At 37.7% G+C, this 14,874-nt stretch overlaps 1 protein-coding gene across 2 annotated transcripts in view; it reads left to right on the forward strand.

Annotated features, from left to right (window-relative positions):
- Nucleotides 1-14,874, forward strand: part of NNT (nicotinamide nucleotide transhydrogenase) — a 48,073-nt gene that overhangs the window by 12,306 nt on the left and 20,893 nt on the right. For both annotated transcript variants that reach the window (XM_082497187.1, XM_082497186.1), the window contains 12 exons: nucleotides 178-266; nucleotides 1,898-2,085; nucleotides 2,811-2,944; nucleotides 4,681-4,872; nucleotides 6,014-6,167; nucleotides 7,041-7,202; nucleotides 8,013-8,123; nucleotides 8,905-9,050; nucleotides 9,936-10,131; nucleotides 10,757-10,990; nucleotides 12,902-13,062; nucleotides 13,804-13,983. In XM_082497187.1, coding sequence (XP_082353313.1) covers nucleotides 178-266; nucleotides 1,898-2,085; nucleotides 2,811-2,944; nucleotides 4,681-4,872; nucleotides 6,014-6,167; nucleotides 7,041-7,202; nucleotides 8,013-8,123; nucleotides 8,905-9,050; nucleotides 9,936-10,131; nucleotides 10,757-10,990; nucleotides 12,902-13,062; nucleotides 13,804-13,983 — 1,947 coding nt within the window. The remainder of the gene's footprint in view (nucleotides 1-177; nucleotides 267-1,897; nucleotides 2,086-2,810; nucleotides 2,945-4,680; nucleotides 4,873-6,013; nucleotides 6,168-7,040; nucleotides 7,203-8,012; nucleotides 8,124-8,904; nucleotides 9,051-9,935; nucleotides 10,132-10,756; nucleotides 10,991-12,901; nucleotides 13,063-13,803; nucleotides 13,984-14,874) is intronic.

A 14,874-nucleotide genomic window follows, 5' to 3' on the forward strand; every position in this document is an offset into this window, starting at 1 on the left:
AGATTTATGGAGCAGCTTTACCATAGTCATTTTGGGTTCTGTGTCCTAAGGTAACTTGTTTAAATAGCTGTTTAATGAGATGTATTTGCAGTTGTGAAAGCAGTACAATGCTGCTGCTTTTCTAACCAGCTGTAGTTTTAGTTTATGCTCCAAGCATTGATGATGGTATGATTCTAGGTCTTGATCATCGGAGGCGGAGTTGCTGGCCTGGCTTCTGCTGGAGCAGCTAAATCGATGGGTGCAGTGGTTCGTGGATTTGATACTAGGTAGGTGTATGAAGATGATAGTAGCAATCTGAAACTTTTTTAAGATTAAGTAGTTTGTGGCTGTATTACAGTGAAAGCACTTGTACTGCACCGAATCACAATTCCTTTCCTAACATTTTTATTCCATCATTATTCCTCCATTTGTTTATACCTCCGAATAACCAAACCTTCCCGGAGTCCTTGTCATTAAATCACTCAGAACTATATGAATAAAAAAATCGTTGCTTTATGAAAATGAGAAAGTTATGTTTTTTGTCCAGAATTTCACATCTCTTCTTTTTGGGGACACAGGGAAAGTAGTAAAGAAATAATCTTTATGCCCTCATTTATAGCTTGCTTTGATCCAGGTTCATAGCTTCATCCTCTCATTGACCTCTACTTTCCTGATCCCAGAGAGGCCACCTAGGAACTCTTTGAACAGACTCTTCTTTCAATCTGCTGAAAGAGAGAATGAGATCAAGTTATTTTATTTATTAAAACTCAAGATGAAAGAACACAAACTGCTGCTGAAACTGCTTTAAATTCTGCTTTCCTCAGATTTCTTCTTTATGTTCAGAAGGATTATTTTGTCCCATAACTATTTTTTAGAGCAATAGACTGGGAAAATTACAGAGCTACAAGGACTGAAATCTTGATTAATTTTTTTTTCTATTGAATGACCTTATATTGAATTTGTATGACCTTAATATTGTATTTGCATTTAAATTACTTATACATGTTTGTTTTTATGCAGAGGTGGCATCTAATGCTACTTAGCTGTATCTAATATGAAAGAATAAAAGTGAATGTATCTCCAGATTTATGATGTGCGATATGAAAAAACTTTGGCTCTGGTTTGTTAGAAAATCTGCATATGCCTTAAAACAAACTGGAAAGGCTTTGTTTTTTCTTAAAAACATGATCAAAATCTGTCTATAACTTTTCAGATTTGTTTAATTCCCTTCTTTTAGCACCCTGTATACTTTTATCTTGGTGTGCAAGAATGTGTGTTAAATCCTCTGCATGTTGTGAATGTTTACCTAATGCTGAAATTTAGTCTCATTATTTACTGTGATATCATGTGATGCAAAATAAATTACAGATTTATAGGATAGCTGTGAAATACCCCAAACCAAACAAACCTCTGCCCCTAACATGCCCCACCCCTCCTCATTTTCCCTGTGAAAATAAGGCTTACTGTTATTTTCCATTTCACAGATTCACAGGGCCTCAGGTTGTGTATTTATCACCTGTCTTAGGCATCTAAGTTTGGGCTGTGGATTGACCTAGTCATGACAAGAGAAATGGGTGAGCAGAGTTAGTCAACAGTTAAGCTACCAGCTTTGAGACTTTTCATGGAGCAACTCTCCTGACTATACAGGAAACAGTGTGGTTTCAAGTCATTCCTTATTCCTTATACAAGTATCTTCATTAGGGACCTAAAATTAATGATGCAATTACTTTTTTTCACTAAATACAGAAAGTTGAGGACTCCATGGTTTCCTTAATCCTAGAATAAGTTTTAGGTTTCTTATGTGAAGGTGACTACTACTAAAAAGACATGTCTTTTTAGTAGAAAAATCTCTCTTCAGAAAAATCATGGTGGGTTTTTAAAGCAGTGTTTTTTCTCTCCCCCCATTTTCTTTTCCTAGAGCTGCAGCTCTGGAACAGTTCAAGTCTCTTGGTGCTGAGCCTTTGGAAGTAGATGTAAAAGAATCTGGAGAGGGACAAGGTGGTTATGCTAAAGAAATGTCAAAAGAATTTATTGAGGCTGAAATGAAACTCTTTGCCAAACAGTGCCAAGATGTTGATATTATTATCACTACAGCACTTATTCCAGGTATGTTTTATGAGCAAGATGCTAATTTTTGTTTATGTTTCTGAAGTTGGCGTGTTTTGGAGCTATGCCTGCAGTGAAAACAGGTGTTGTCTGTGTGAGCATGTAACTTTTCCCTTCCCTGATAAATGCCTGGCTTTAAAGTGCGTGCCTTTTTTTACAACTTTTGTTTTCAAAAACTAGCAGTCTTTGACTTTTTTAAACAAGGAGTAGAGAGTAACAAAGTAAGAATATGTAGTTTTCTTGCATATTTATTGCATCACTGCTATTTCTGCTATCCAGCTTGTGCACTGAAGCAAGTCCAGTGGAAACAGTACTGTATTTTGTAATTGAAACATAGTAAGGTAGAGCTTAGGTTTTGGTGCTGTGTATTGCACAACATCTGTTTTTTAATAATTTATGATGTGACATTTCTTTTTTTGGTTGTGACTTGAATTGTAAGATTGGATGAAATGTGTTTACTGAGGACGCAGTTGGATTTGCCAGTGTCTTTGGTAGACTGCCCATGCATACCTTTTTATGTGCTTGGGAGCTAGATGTTTTACCATCTATTCTCTCTGCCTGTGTAAACAAACCTGTGACATTTCATCCTAGGTACTAATGACTTGAAAATTTTACTTACAAAAATAAGGTTTAGAGAGAGAGAGTGAAGGGGAGAACTCATCTCCTGAGCTCTACAGATAAAAAGCTGTATTTTGGGTTGAACTTACTATGCCTTGTCTTGTCAGGCAAAAAAGCTCCCATCTTGTTTAAGAAAGATATGATTGAATCAATGAAGGAAGGTTCCGTTGTTGTGGATTTAGCTGCAGAAGCAGGGGGAAACATTGAGACTACAAAGCCTGGAGAAGTGTATGTTCATAAGGTGAGCATTTTACTCTGCAGATCTTTCTCAGTTTGCATGAATTCACATTGTGTTTTGTAAACTGTATGCTGAAAATGAGTAGCTGATTTTGCTATTTGGACTTAAGCAATCCTTTAAATTTGTATTTGGTCACTAGTTGTCTCTATGTATAACAATTTGAAGTTTTTTAAAGAAACAAATACCTTTGGGTAATGTTAATTTGGTTTTTAACCATGGAAGTGTTTTACTACTTAGACTTCCAAGTCCAGCAATTTGTCTCTGCTGGGTTGAAGGTGTGGTTTGATGTCTATTTCTTGGTCTACCTAAAGAGACAGCAGTAGCAAAAGCTTTTTTGACTTGCTCATCACCTCCCACAACTGGAGGGTAACAGTCCCTGTCATAGGTAAGCTGAACAGGGTCAGACTATGTCAGTGTTCACTTCAGTGCAAAGTTTCTGGCTTAGCTCAATATAATTTCAGCTTCAGGAAGGTGCTGTCTTTGTATGTCTTTAGCTTTGCCAACGTGAGTGTGCCTGCCCTAAAGTATCCAAACCACTTGTAATCCAAACTAGGAGTAGCATAAATTGGTTCGTTAACCTAAGCAATTTTGCTCAGGACTGAACTAACTGCTTTAGTTTTGCTCCAGTGTTCATTGGCTCAGTTGAGAGCTTGTTTTCTACTTTTTGGGTTTTATTTGTGGTACTTGTGAGAAATCTGCTAGCAGTTATAGAAATCTGGGTGATGAGATTTAAAGTAGCAGATTTACAAGGTTGTTATTAGGTAATGTAAGGACATAATGCTGTTATGCTGCTCTAGGGAAGCCTGTAGGACATACTGCTGCCATGGTTGTCATTAATATAAGCAGGGCTCTGTGTGTCTATCATGAGTTATGCGTTATATTTGGTTTTGTGGTTTTCTTTTGATGTCATTGCTTAAAAAAATGAAACAAAGAGTGCGTAGAACAGAAATAAGCAGATACTTGCATGAAGAATTTATATGGAGCGCTTTTAGTCGGAGGAATATTACCCCTGGATATAGTTTCCTGGCACTGAGCTGGGTAAAAGAGCAGCAGTGCAGAACTATTACCACTGTGCTGGAGCATTTCATTAAGAAGCCAGAGTTCCTGGAAGATCCACGCATGGATCCTAGGTATAAGTTGCAGGAGCAGTGTTTTAACACAAGGCTGCTTGAACATGAAGAGTGTATGCCAGCCTCAGCTTCCCATGCTGTCCAAAAGATCAAGAGTTTTATTGCCAGCTATACTTATGTTTGTTCTTTAAACAGTGTGGATATATTATGTTACATCTTTATGTAAATGTGAATCCAGGTATATTACTTGCACAGCTAGCTAGCTCTGAGGAAGCTCCTCCAGTGCACACCCTCCAGAAGAACTGAGAAGATGCCAAGCATTGGGCAGGATAATCTGTTACTTGGTTACTTTAAGAAGCTAAGTCCTGAGGGAATGGTAGGTTTTGGAGAGGACAAGCTCTTGCACCAATGCATCTTCCTCTCTGTGTAGGCTTGTTGCTAATAGCATTTCAGGTGTTGGGTTTGATCATGTTGAATGCTGTAACTGTTGTGAGTAATCCTCCCCCAGCTTAATAATGTTATAGCTGCAGGTGACAGTTTTAGCTGGGGATTAAAAACTGAAATAGGTGAAACAGTTTGGATATGTATTTCCGGAAGGTTATATTGGAAGAGATGCTGCTACTTAAAAGGTTGAACTAATCCTTAGTATTTTACTTGATTTTTTTTCAGGGTGTTACACACATTGGCTACACAGACCTGCCTAGCAGAATGGCTACTCAGGCCAGTACTTTGTATTCCAATAATATTATCAAACTCCTAAAGGCTATTAGTCCTGACAAAGAGAACTTCTACTTTGATCCAAAAGATGAATTTGATTATGGGACTCTGGATCATGTTATTAGAGGAACTGTAGTAATGAAGGTAAGTCGGTAAATGTTCTCTTCTTAATTTGTGAGTACATACCCCTATGTTTATCAGTGTTGTCTCTTTAAAATGCATTCAGATACACTGCATGCTAATAGACTTCAGATGTGGCTTGGTGGATGGTGTGGGCAATTGTGTGTATTCAGCTGCGTATTCCTCTGTCCCTTTTTTGTGAAGGGAAACCTCTTTGCTTTTGTCTTCTTGTCATGATTAAACAAATACCTAATGTCTACTATTGAAAAAACAGGAAAAAGATTAAATTTGCGTGTTGTATTCATGTGATAAAAGCCTAATTATTTAACGTGTTTGAAACATTACTATAGGACCAGAAAAACATTCTCTTTTTTTTGTTTTTTTTTTTTTTTTTTTTTTGTAAATAAATACATGTTTCTCTATTTATAAGAGTAACTTCAGAAAAAATGGTGGAACTAAAATATGCAGGGTACTTTATGCTCTATTAGGAAATAATAAAATACAAACTGAGGTCATGGACCAGTATGAGCTCTCCTCTTAATTTGCAGTTTAGGTAAGACATACTAATTTCTGTTGATTTTTGCTGCATAATGTTGCCAAAATTTTGAAATGCTTATGATATCTACTCCGGTGGAGGCTTGTATTGACTTCAGGTCTCTGAGACCACTGAAGTGGTGTGCACAGCTCGGGTCTGACAGCTCCACCAGTTATTCCACCAGAGGCCTGAAGAACAGCATGAAATGCGAGACATCATGCTTGGTACCTAGCTGAGGTCTGGGCAGCCTCTGATGACAGTTCAGATCTGTAGCAGATTTTGCTGTTTCCAAGACCCTGTTTTAGTTTGTATAAATGTTTTCTACTTAAGGAACTTTACATCTTTGTTTTGGTTCCTGCTTTCAAGTCTTGTGCTGCGTTTCCACCAGGTCCTCTTGGACACTGATATTAAATCTTGTCTGAAAAACGTGTAACTCAGTATGGTTACTTGGATCAGGCTGTACTGATCATCCAGCCTTTCAAACTTCTGCTGATGCAGAAAAGGAAGATGTTCCTGTGGCATGGCTATAGGGTGTTAAGACTTATCCGAGTTGCAGGATTAAGAAGAGTAGGCTCCTCTAACTGTAAAGCATGTGCCATGTTAGGGATAACTGTAAATATCTCTTGTCAGGATGGCAAGGTGATTTTCCCAGCACCTCCACCAAATAACATTCCTCAAGGAGCCCCTGTGAAGCAGAAGACTGTAGCAGAGCTGGAAGCGGAAAAAGCAGCTACTATTACACCTTTTAGAAAAACTATGACTAGTGCATCTATATACACAGCAGGTAGGCAACTTCCAGAGTTGGAGAATTAGCGTAGAGTGCTCCTCATTTGGCTAATACTTTTAAGTGACTCCTCATCTCACTCATTGAATTTAATAACTAGTTGGGGCAGCAGTTGATTGGCTGGTGTATCTAGTGCAAAATCATTGTAGTTTAATAATGGCTTTTGAGAGGGAAAATAAAATTTTAGAAATTTAACCAAAAGCATTACCATTTTAAACAGTCCTGACCCATGCTGTGTGTATGTATATGTGTTTGGCTTTATTTAAATACCAGTAAAATGCTTAAAACTCTGAAGGACTCCTGCTAGGGACTGTGCCTGTACAGAATCAATTCAATGCCATTGCTTTCTTCAAACTTTACTGTATTGTATGAGAGTTAAATGCCCACAATCTGCTGAGAGTGGGACACTTATCTTGACAAATAAATATTGGCTCTTCTTGTCATTTGGTATTCTGTGTGCATCAGAACTTCTGTATGAGGTAACTAGTGAATTGAGTATTCTTAACTTTAACCTGTGTTCTTCATATGCATGCTTTGAGTCTTCTAAATAGTATCTCAACATGACTGTGACTCTTGTACATTTTTGCCATAGAACAGGAGAGTGACAGGATTCACTGTTGGTGTAGAAACTTATCTTTGCTGCTTTGTATGCATACATAACAAAGATGTGCATGCTTTTTTCTTTTGTAAAATAAACACTAGCACCGAAAGAGTCTTGTAGTTGACAAAGACGATCCAGCTGATCTTGAAACAAGTCCATGCACAAAACTCCCATTTTGCTCTTAGCTCAATACTGGATTCCTGTTGTACACAGTTTAAATGTAAGAAACCATTGAAAAGTTATAGAAAAGTTTTGCTGTGCTTTTCTTCTAGGCTTATCCAGCATGTTAGGACTGGGCATTGCAGCTCCTAATACTGCTTTCACACAAATGGTGACGACATTTGGCTTAGCTGGAATAGTGGGGTACCATACAGTATGGGGTGTGACTCCTGCTCTTCACTCTCCACTCATGTCAGTAACTAATGCTATCTCAGGTAAGTAGCTGTCACACAAGTGCTTATTTTCTATTTCAAGTAGGTGCAGCTCCTTTTACTCAAACTTTAGACAGAAGTCTGCTGATACGCTTTTTAAAATGCCAAAGAGCCTAGTACTGCTTTGCGTGTCTGAGTTTACTTCCATAAATAGCAAGGAAATTTGAAACATACTATTTCTGATAGTATTTTTTCTCAAAAGAAAGGCAAATGTGATGTGGAGTATTTTTAATTTTTATAAGTAACTTTTCACTCTTAACCTGTTTGCTTTAAAGCTTGTTTTACTTGGAGTGCTGCAGTCACTTGTTTCATAAAACATGTCTTTCTGCCCATCTCTCCAAAATGTTGCCCTGAAAATAACTTGTCTTTCATATTTTCTGCATTCTTTTTTTCGTCTGCTCAAACTATATGTTTTGAGAGAGGGGAAGAAGACAAAATTCCTAAGTAAGCCATAACATTCACAACTCTTAAAATATATAATATTTTATATATCCGTGTGTGTATATATGTGACAAGTCACAAGGCTGATCTACTTTGACTGTTAAAAGCAAAGTCTCTCTTATCAAACGAGTACTTGGAGGCTGACTCTGTGCTTGAGGCTGTGTACTTCAAAACTGTATTCATATACTTTTTTTTCTTTTGAAACATGTTTGTATTGTGGAAAATGACCACCATAGTCTTTGTTTAAATAGTAATGTGTAGAGTAGGGGTCAAAGTTTATGTTGACTGGTATCTGTTTGACATCTGAAAGGAAACTTCCTATAGGTATAGAGCCTTTTAAGGTTCAGTAACACTTTTTTCCCTTTTAAATAGGGCTAACTGCAGTTGGTGGGCTGGTATTGATGGGAGGAAACTATCTTCCTGAAAATACTTCTCAAACTCTAGCAGTGCTTTCGACCTTTATCTCTTCAGTCAATATCGCAGGTATGAATGTTAGGTTTTTTCCTGAGGGTAACTTTAAAGCAGTTCTGTAATTCTCTTATTTCTTCTATTTCTTTAATTGTATGGATTCCAGAAATACTATTCTGGGAATAGGATCTGAGAGCATCCATCAATAAAGAATGCCTTCCACACACATGATTTTTGTAGTATTTATTGTATCTGGTTTGCACACCCTGTGGCGTAACCTTTTTTTTTTAAGGAAGCATTTAAATGTGCGTTTTTCTTTTACAGTATCCTTTGTGTGATGATTATATAAAGTATTTTTTCCTGTATATCCCAAGATGGTACTGCATTTGTCGTTGTGTTCCTTTTCCTACTTTAAAAATATACTAGTGGCATAGAACAAAATTCTGCTTGCTTGAGCTTCAGAAGTCCCAGCTTCACAAATAAAACGATAAGAAAGTGAGCAATATGGCTTATAAATGCTGGTTTTTGATAGAGTAGATAGGGAGAGGGTCACAGTCATAAACTAAGCTGTATCCTGCAGTCAGCGTAGAGTATAGAGCCAGAGGAAGTACTCTAGGCTTTCTAGGTCCATCTTTTATGAATTTCCTCCAAAGCTTAAAAAAGACAGCAGGATCTCACCCCGATTACACCTTTGTTTCCTGGTGGTTTTCCAGATTACTAGATTTTTGGGGACTTTATTGGTGTCAGTTGCTGGCTTTGTGTAGTAATATGGTTTAACCAGATATTTCTCTTATAGCTTGGGATATGCTTAGTTTCAGGTTTTATTTTTGTAAAATTGTTCCTTTACTTTGCCCAGGTGGGTTTCTGGTTACACAGAGAATGCTGGATATGTTCAAACGTCCCACAGATCCTCCTGAGTACAACTACTTGTACCTGCTTCCTGGTGGTGTCTTTGTAGGAGGCTATGCAGCTGCTCTCAATGGTGGCTATAATATTGAACAGGTAAGCAGATAACACTGTGCCTCTTAGCCCAATGCACTGTACGCTTCTTCACTGCTTAATCTGTTGAGGATTAAATAGCAAATTAGTCATGGTCTTGTAATCAGCTTGCAATTATACCCCAAATGCTGAATCTGCAAATTTTAAAAGCTTTGGGTTTTTTTTTTCCTGTAGAGCAGCAGGTACTTTGTTATTTATTGGACAGTTTTCCTAAATTGCACCATAAATATTAGAGAAATCAGTCTTTGGTTCAAACGTTTCTGAAAATTCAACTTGATGTGACAGCTGAAGTAAGTACGACATCTGGATGGGATGAGATTTCAGCTTTGTTTGCATTTGTTTCAGTAGTAAGAAAAATCAGTGTGTATTGCCTTCTGCATTTGGGAAAAGTCAATCCAAACATACCTTCATGCCAGGGGCTTGTAATATATTTCTTTTTTTTTTTTTCTGTTATCTAGATGTGTACAGCTTAGTTCATTTAAGTTTGTTTATACTTTTTGAAAACTGGAATTCAGATGCACCATAAGCAAATTCTGAAATGATTCCTATAATGAACAGGACAGTTTAGCTTTGGGTTTGTACTAAAGAAAAGCTTTCTGCTATACTGATGTGGAAAATTGGCTTGACTCAAGTTTAGTATTCATAGGGCAGATAAGTGAAGGTCATAAAGTGGGAAACAAGTTTTAATAGATGCCACATTTTAGTTGGCCAAAATCACACCCTCGCAAGAAGTTTCTCACAGTCAAGAGTCTTAACTTCAGTTAAGAACTGTGGCTTATACGTGTTTTGGAGAAATCAGCCCTTTTGTATAATAGTCAGATTTTTATAAAGTTAATGCAATTTGGCTGTACTTCATGTATGCATATTGATGTTTTTCTTATTTTAAAGATTATGTATCTGGGCTCAGGCTTATGCTGTGTTGGTGCCCTTGCTGGTTTGTCCACCCAAGGAACAGCTCGTCTGGGAAATGCTTTGGGTATGATTGGTGTTGCAGGAGGTTTAGCAGCAACTCTTGGAGGCCTTAAACCCTCACCTGAATTGTTGGCGCAGATGTCAGGTGCAATGGCACTTGGTGGTACAATAGGTACGTGTATGATACTATAAACTATCTGTGGTCTAACATGTATTTATGCAAGCTGTATAGACATAAAATATTGTATAGCTTACAGGTGAATTGACTGACTTACACTTATGGCTTCTATATGTTATTTTGCACATATGTGAACAAATAATCCTAAGTCCCAGAGCTTCTATTACTGGGTCAGGATGTGGTAAAGAATGGGGAGACTGGTGGAGAAGCAGGAGCACATCATCTCTGTTAGGGAAACTGGGTAGGCAGAGCTGAATGAACTTGCTTGACTTTATAATTCTGTTCAGTTCCTGATTGAATGCTGCAAAATTCCCTTTTTCACACTGTGCTTTCTTCACAGAAAATGTTGAATTTCTCAATATATAGTGAAGCTGCTAAGAACTTGATATGCTTTAATCTTCTTTCTAATTTCCATGATATCCTCATTGCACAAAATACACATGCAGCTTTCAATTAAATGCCATAGCAATTTCTAGAAATTTGTAGAACAAATTTTTCAATTGGGACACCCATGTGTGTGCATGTACTCATTGCACACTGAACCATGATACATTAATTTCTAGCTGCACAGATTTGTTGTGTTTTGTAAGACTTCCCTTCTGTCTTCAACTCTCAATAGGTTTGACGATTGCTAAACGCATCCAGATTACGGATCTGCCTCAGCTGGTGGCTGCTTTTCATAGTTTGGTTGGTTTGGCTGCTGTGCTCACCTGTATAGCAGAATACATGATTGAATATCCTCACTTTGCTACTGATCCAGCTGCAAACCTCACCAAGATTGTGGCGTACCTGGGCACGTACATTGGTGGAGTGACTTTCAGTGGCTCTCTTGTTGCTTATGGAAAACTGCAAGGTGAGACGTTCCATTCAGAATTAAGTATTTGTTAAAGGATTTTTTTTTTTACCCCCAGGGTTTAGCTCAGCCTTTAGACTGGTGTAATTGGAAAGAAACGTATTTTGCATCAGGTAAAAGTTTGTATGTTTAATTCTTATGAGTGTACTTTTAAATTTTTTTATAATTTGTGGACAGCTTTAGTTATATGAGGTTTGTCTTCAGTGCTTGGACATACTACTGTTACTAATTACCAAGTCATGTAAGCTTCCCTCAATGCATCTTGTCTGGAAGTAAACATTGCTTTAGTTTTGTTAAAACACTACCGGACACTGTTTCTCTAATTGATTTTATTGAACTTTTATGATCACAACTTTGTATTCCTGAGCAGACATTTTAATTGAAACCTTGATGTTGCTGGACTCAGTGAGCACTGCTAATATTTATGGGATTTTGTTCTTAGCATTGCAGGCTTCTTTTAGGTAGGTAGCTTGCAGTATCAGTTGAGACTGCCTCACTTGAAACTGTTCAATTTGCTCTCTGTTTACCCACTGTGCAAACTCCATGCTCCATACCTCTTACTGTTTTAGTAAATATGCATTCTAAATTAAATACTCACTAATTTCTGATTCTCATGCACCTGAAGGTTTCTTTATTGTATTTATTTTTGGTTTTGTAAGCACACAGCTTTTGAGAGACTTGAGATAATACCTGTACTAAGAAGTTCCGGCTAACAGCTTCCTATTGCTAATCCTGTTATGAGCTTTGCAATAGTTCCTTTGGGAAACGTCTGTTTGCTTTCTTCAGTGTTTGAGACCAGCAATTGAAGGAGGAAGCATGACATGGAAGGAAAGCTGTCTTCTCTAATAATCTTTTGAAGAATTTGTCAGTAGTATGTATTTCTGCTAAGTAGTTACTCATTTATTGCTTCCTGGTTATTTTTATTTTCTTCTCTATCTTATCCCCTCCACCCCTTCAGTGATTTGTGTGCGCGTCCCTAGTGAACTTCACTGTCAGTTTCAGCTGACTGTCCTGTTTTTGTTTTTTTTTGTCCCTCTAGCGTTTTCATAATAAGCTTGTCTATACTGCTGAAGTAGAGGTAGTACAGACTTTGACTCCTAGTCCTGAAACCGTCAGTTCATTCTTTCCCTTGAATTTAGCTAAATTTAAACGAGACACTTGGAAAGTAATTACTTACTCCAAAAAATAACAAACAAAATTGCATTATTTTTACTTTTTGCTATGTTGTTTGTGGGGTGAAAACTTAAAAAAAACCCAAACAACAAAACAACAACAAAACCCTGGGGTGAAAATAAATAAGCAGTTGTCATTTTAAACTGAATCATGCAAATACCAAACCCTCTTTCCACTCAAGTTTCTGCCAATGTGGGAAGCTGTGGGAAGTCTGTGTCACTGAGGGTACTGGTGAAATTAAAGCATCTGAAAGCAAGTGTGTTTTATATTTGGGGTTATTTGCATAGTCATATTTTTCTAAGCACACAGCTTTTCAGGGACTGAGATAATACCTGTACTAAGAAGTTCTGGCTAAAAGCTTCCTATAACAGAGTTTCATACGCAACCAGCAGAGACTTGGGGCTAGAATAAAAGTATGTTTATAAAAGAAAAAAAGGCTTTTCAAGAGGAGAAGAGATTTTTGTGATTATTCTGAAGCACTTCAGTGAGATTAGTAAAATAAGATCAGTAAACCAAGAATTTAAACAGGAGTATTTGAGAATCTTGAGTAAGTGTGAATGTCTTGCTATACTGAGTCAGCACAAGGTCTCAGCTTCCACTAACTTACTTTAACTTCTGCCCCTCCTGTTTTCTTTCTTTTTTTAATTTTTCTTTGCTGAGGTAATGAGTCTTCTCTGGGGCAAGAGACAGGCTTTCCTGCATGTATATATCAATCTCTGAATATGCATTTGATTGCAGGTATCCTGAATTCTGCACCGCTGCTTTTGCCTGGTCGACATGCATTGAACGCAGGTTTGCTGGTCGCCAGTGTTGGTGGAATGGTTCCATACATGATTGATCCTAGTTACACTATGGGAATTACTTGCTTAGGTTCTGTGTCAGCGCTCTCAGCCATAATGGTAAGTCGGGGAATTGTAGGAGGTGAAACAAATTAAACAAGCAGTTTGTTCTTCAGCTTTGCAAGTTTCCTCTGAATGATTGTGTTTTAGCACCTTCAGTCACGATCATCATAGTCCCTGTATGCTACCTTGCAGTAGCAAGTAGCAGGTGACTTTCCTAAACTTAGTTGTAAACCAGAACAGTTCCAGAGAACAGATGTATGTATATAATGAGTTTTTGCAGCTATGACTTTTTGTAATGTAAAAGGCTCCATTCAGATGTTTTAAAAGACTTCTTGGGAAGTTTATCCTTCAAATACTTAAAAGAGCACTGGATCTACAGGTTATCGTGATAACTTAGTAAGATTTTTCCCATGTGTAATTTCCCGCATTCACTCACACTAGCTATTGCAAAATTTACCCTGAATGTTATCATTCTGTAAACTGATTCTTGCAAAAGACTGCTCAGTATGAATCCTTTAATGGTATGAGCAGTTCCATGGAGCTGGTAGGATATTTTTGCGAGTGAAAATGCGTGGCTAAGCACAGGATGAGGACAGCAGCATGCCTTCCTGTGCTCTCTCAGAAGGCAGAATCGTTAAGTCTAATCCACAAGCCATAGCTTGATGTATCCTACGTTGAAAATAGTTGAATAGGTTATTAAGTAAAGATATTTATTTTACAGTGCTGCAGGCAGGCTGTCATCTTTACATGTTCTCCTTAGTTGCAGCTTATACTGAAGTGTTTTCTGTCCTCTTCCAGGGTGTCACTTTAACAGCAGCTATTGGAGGTGCTGACATGCCTGTTGTTATTACTGTCCTGAACAGTTACTCTGGATGGGCTTTGTGTGCTGAGGGCTTCCTACTGAACAACAACTTGCTGACCATTGTTGGTGCACTCATTGGCTCCTCTGGGGCCATCCTCTCTTACATCATGTGTGTGGTAAGAAGTCAGCAGAAATTATGCTTGTTTTCCAAGTAAGGAGAAACCTCACTCATCATGTTTGCTAGGAAGATAAGCAATCGAAGACCAAACTGCTATGTGTTCAGAGACTAGAAAATTCTTGATTGAATCCATTGGACTAGATGTCAGTCATCTCTCTTTGGTTTGGACAGATGAGTAGTTCAAAACTGAGGAAAGCCTTTGCATTGACTTGGGCATTGAATCTGACCTCAAATCAGTATGATTACTTGTTCTCAGGTGTGTTTTTTTTTTTTTTTGTCATGTCACTCTGCAGTATTGTTAATTTTAAGCTAAATTTAAAATATATCAGCAGGAGATACTTTAAGTAGTGAGTTCCTTTAAAAAAAAAAGTTTGATTCAATTAGAGAGAAATTTAAAGTTTGTTTTTTGGAGTATAGGAAAGTGCTTTGTTCAGAGCAGCTACTTTGAAGTACCACACGGTGGCAGCAGGCTTGCATTAGTGTGTTGCTGATGCTGTCTCTGTCGAAGCAAACTTGAGCGTCAATTCCGTGGAATGTTGTGTTATTAGTAATGGCGTCCTTTTCTCTGGAACGTTTGTACAGAAGTATCTTGTTTCCCATGCCTCTCTCCCTTTTGTTTTCAAAGGTGGAGAGGTAATGACTTAAAACTGCTCACAGTGCAACAGCTGCCAACCTCCTGATTCTGTTGTATAATTCTGTTTCATTTCTGCCCTTGTGCTCTTGTATGATCAGTGTTGCTGTTCTCCTGTCCTGATGTTTTCCTATGGTCAGCCCTGGCTGTCGTGTTTTACTTTGTCTCTGCTGATAAGTAGTGTTGTTACCATGTTAGGAATGATCAGTATCATTACTTTTCATCTCTCTTGAGGAAGAATTTCAGAAAAGCTTAAAA

Source organism: Vanellus vanellus, assembly GCF_965231255.1.
Source record: "Vanellus vanellus genome assembly, chromosome: Z".
NCBI lineage: Eukaryota > Metazoa > Chordata > Aves > Charadriiformes > Charadriidae > Vanellus > Vanellus vanellus.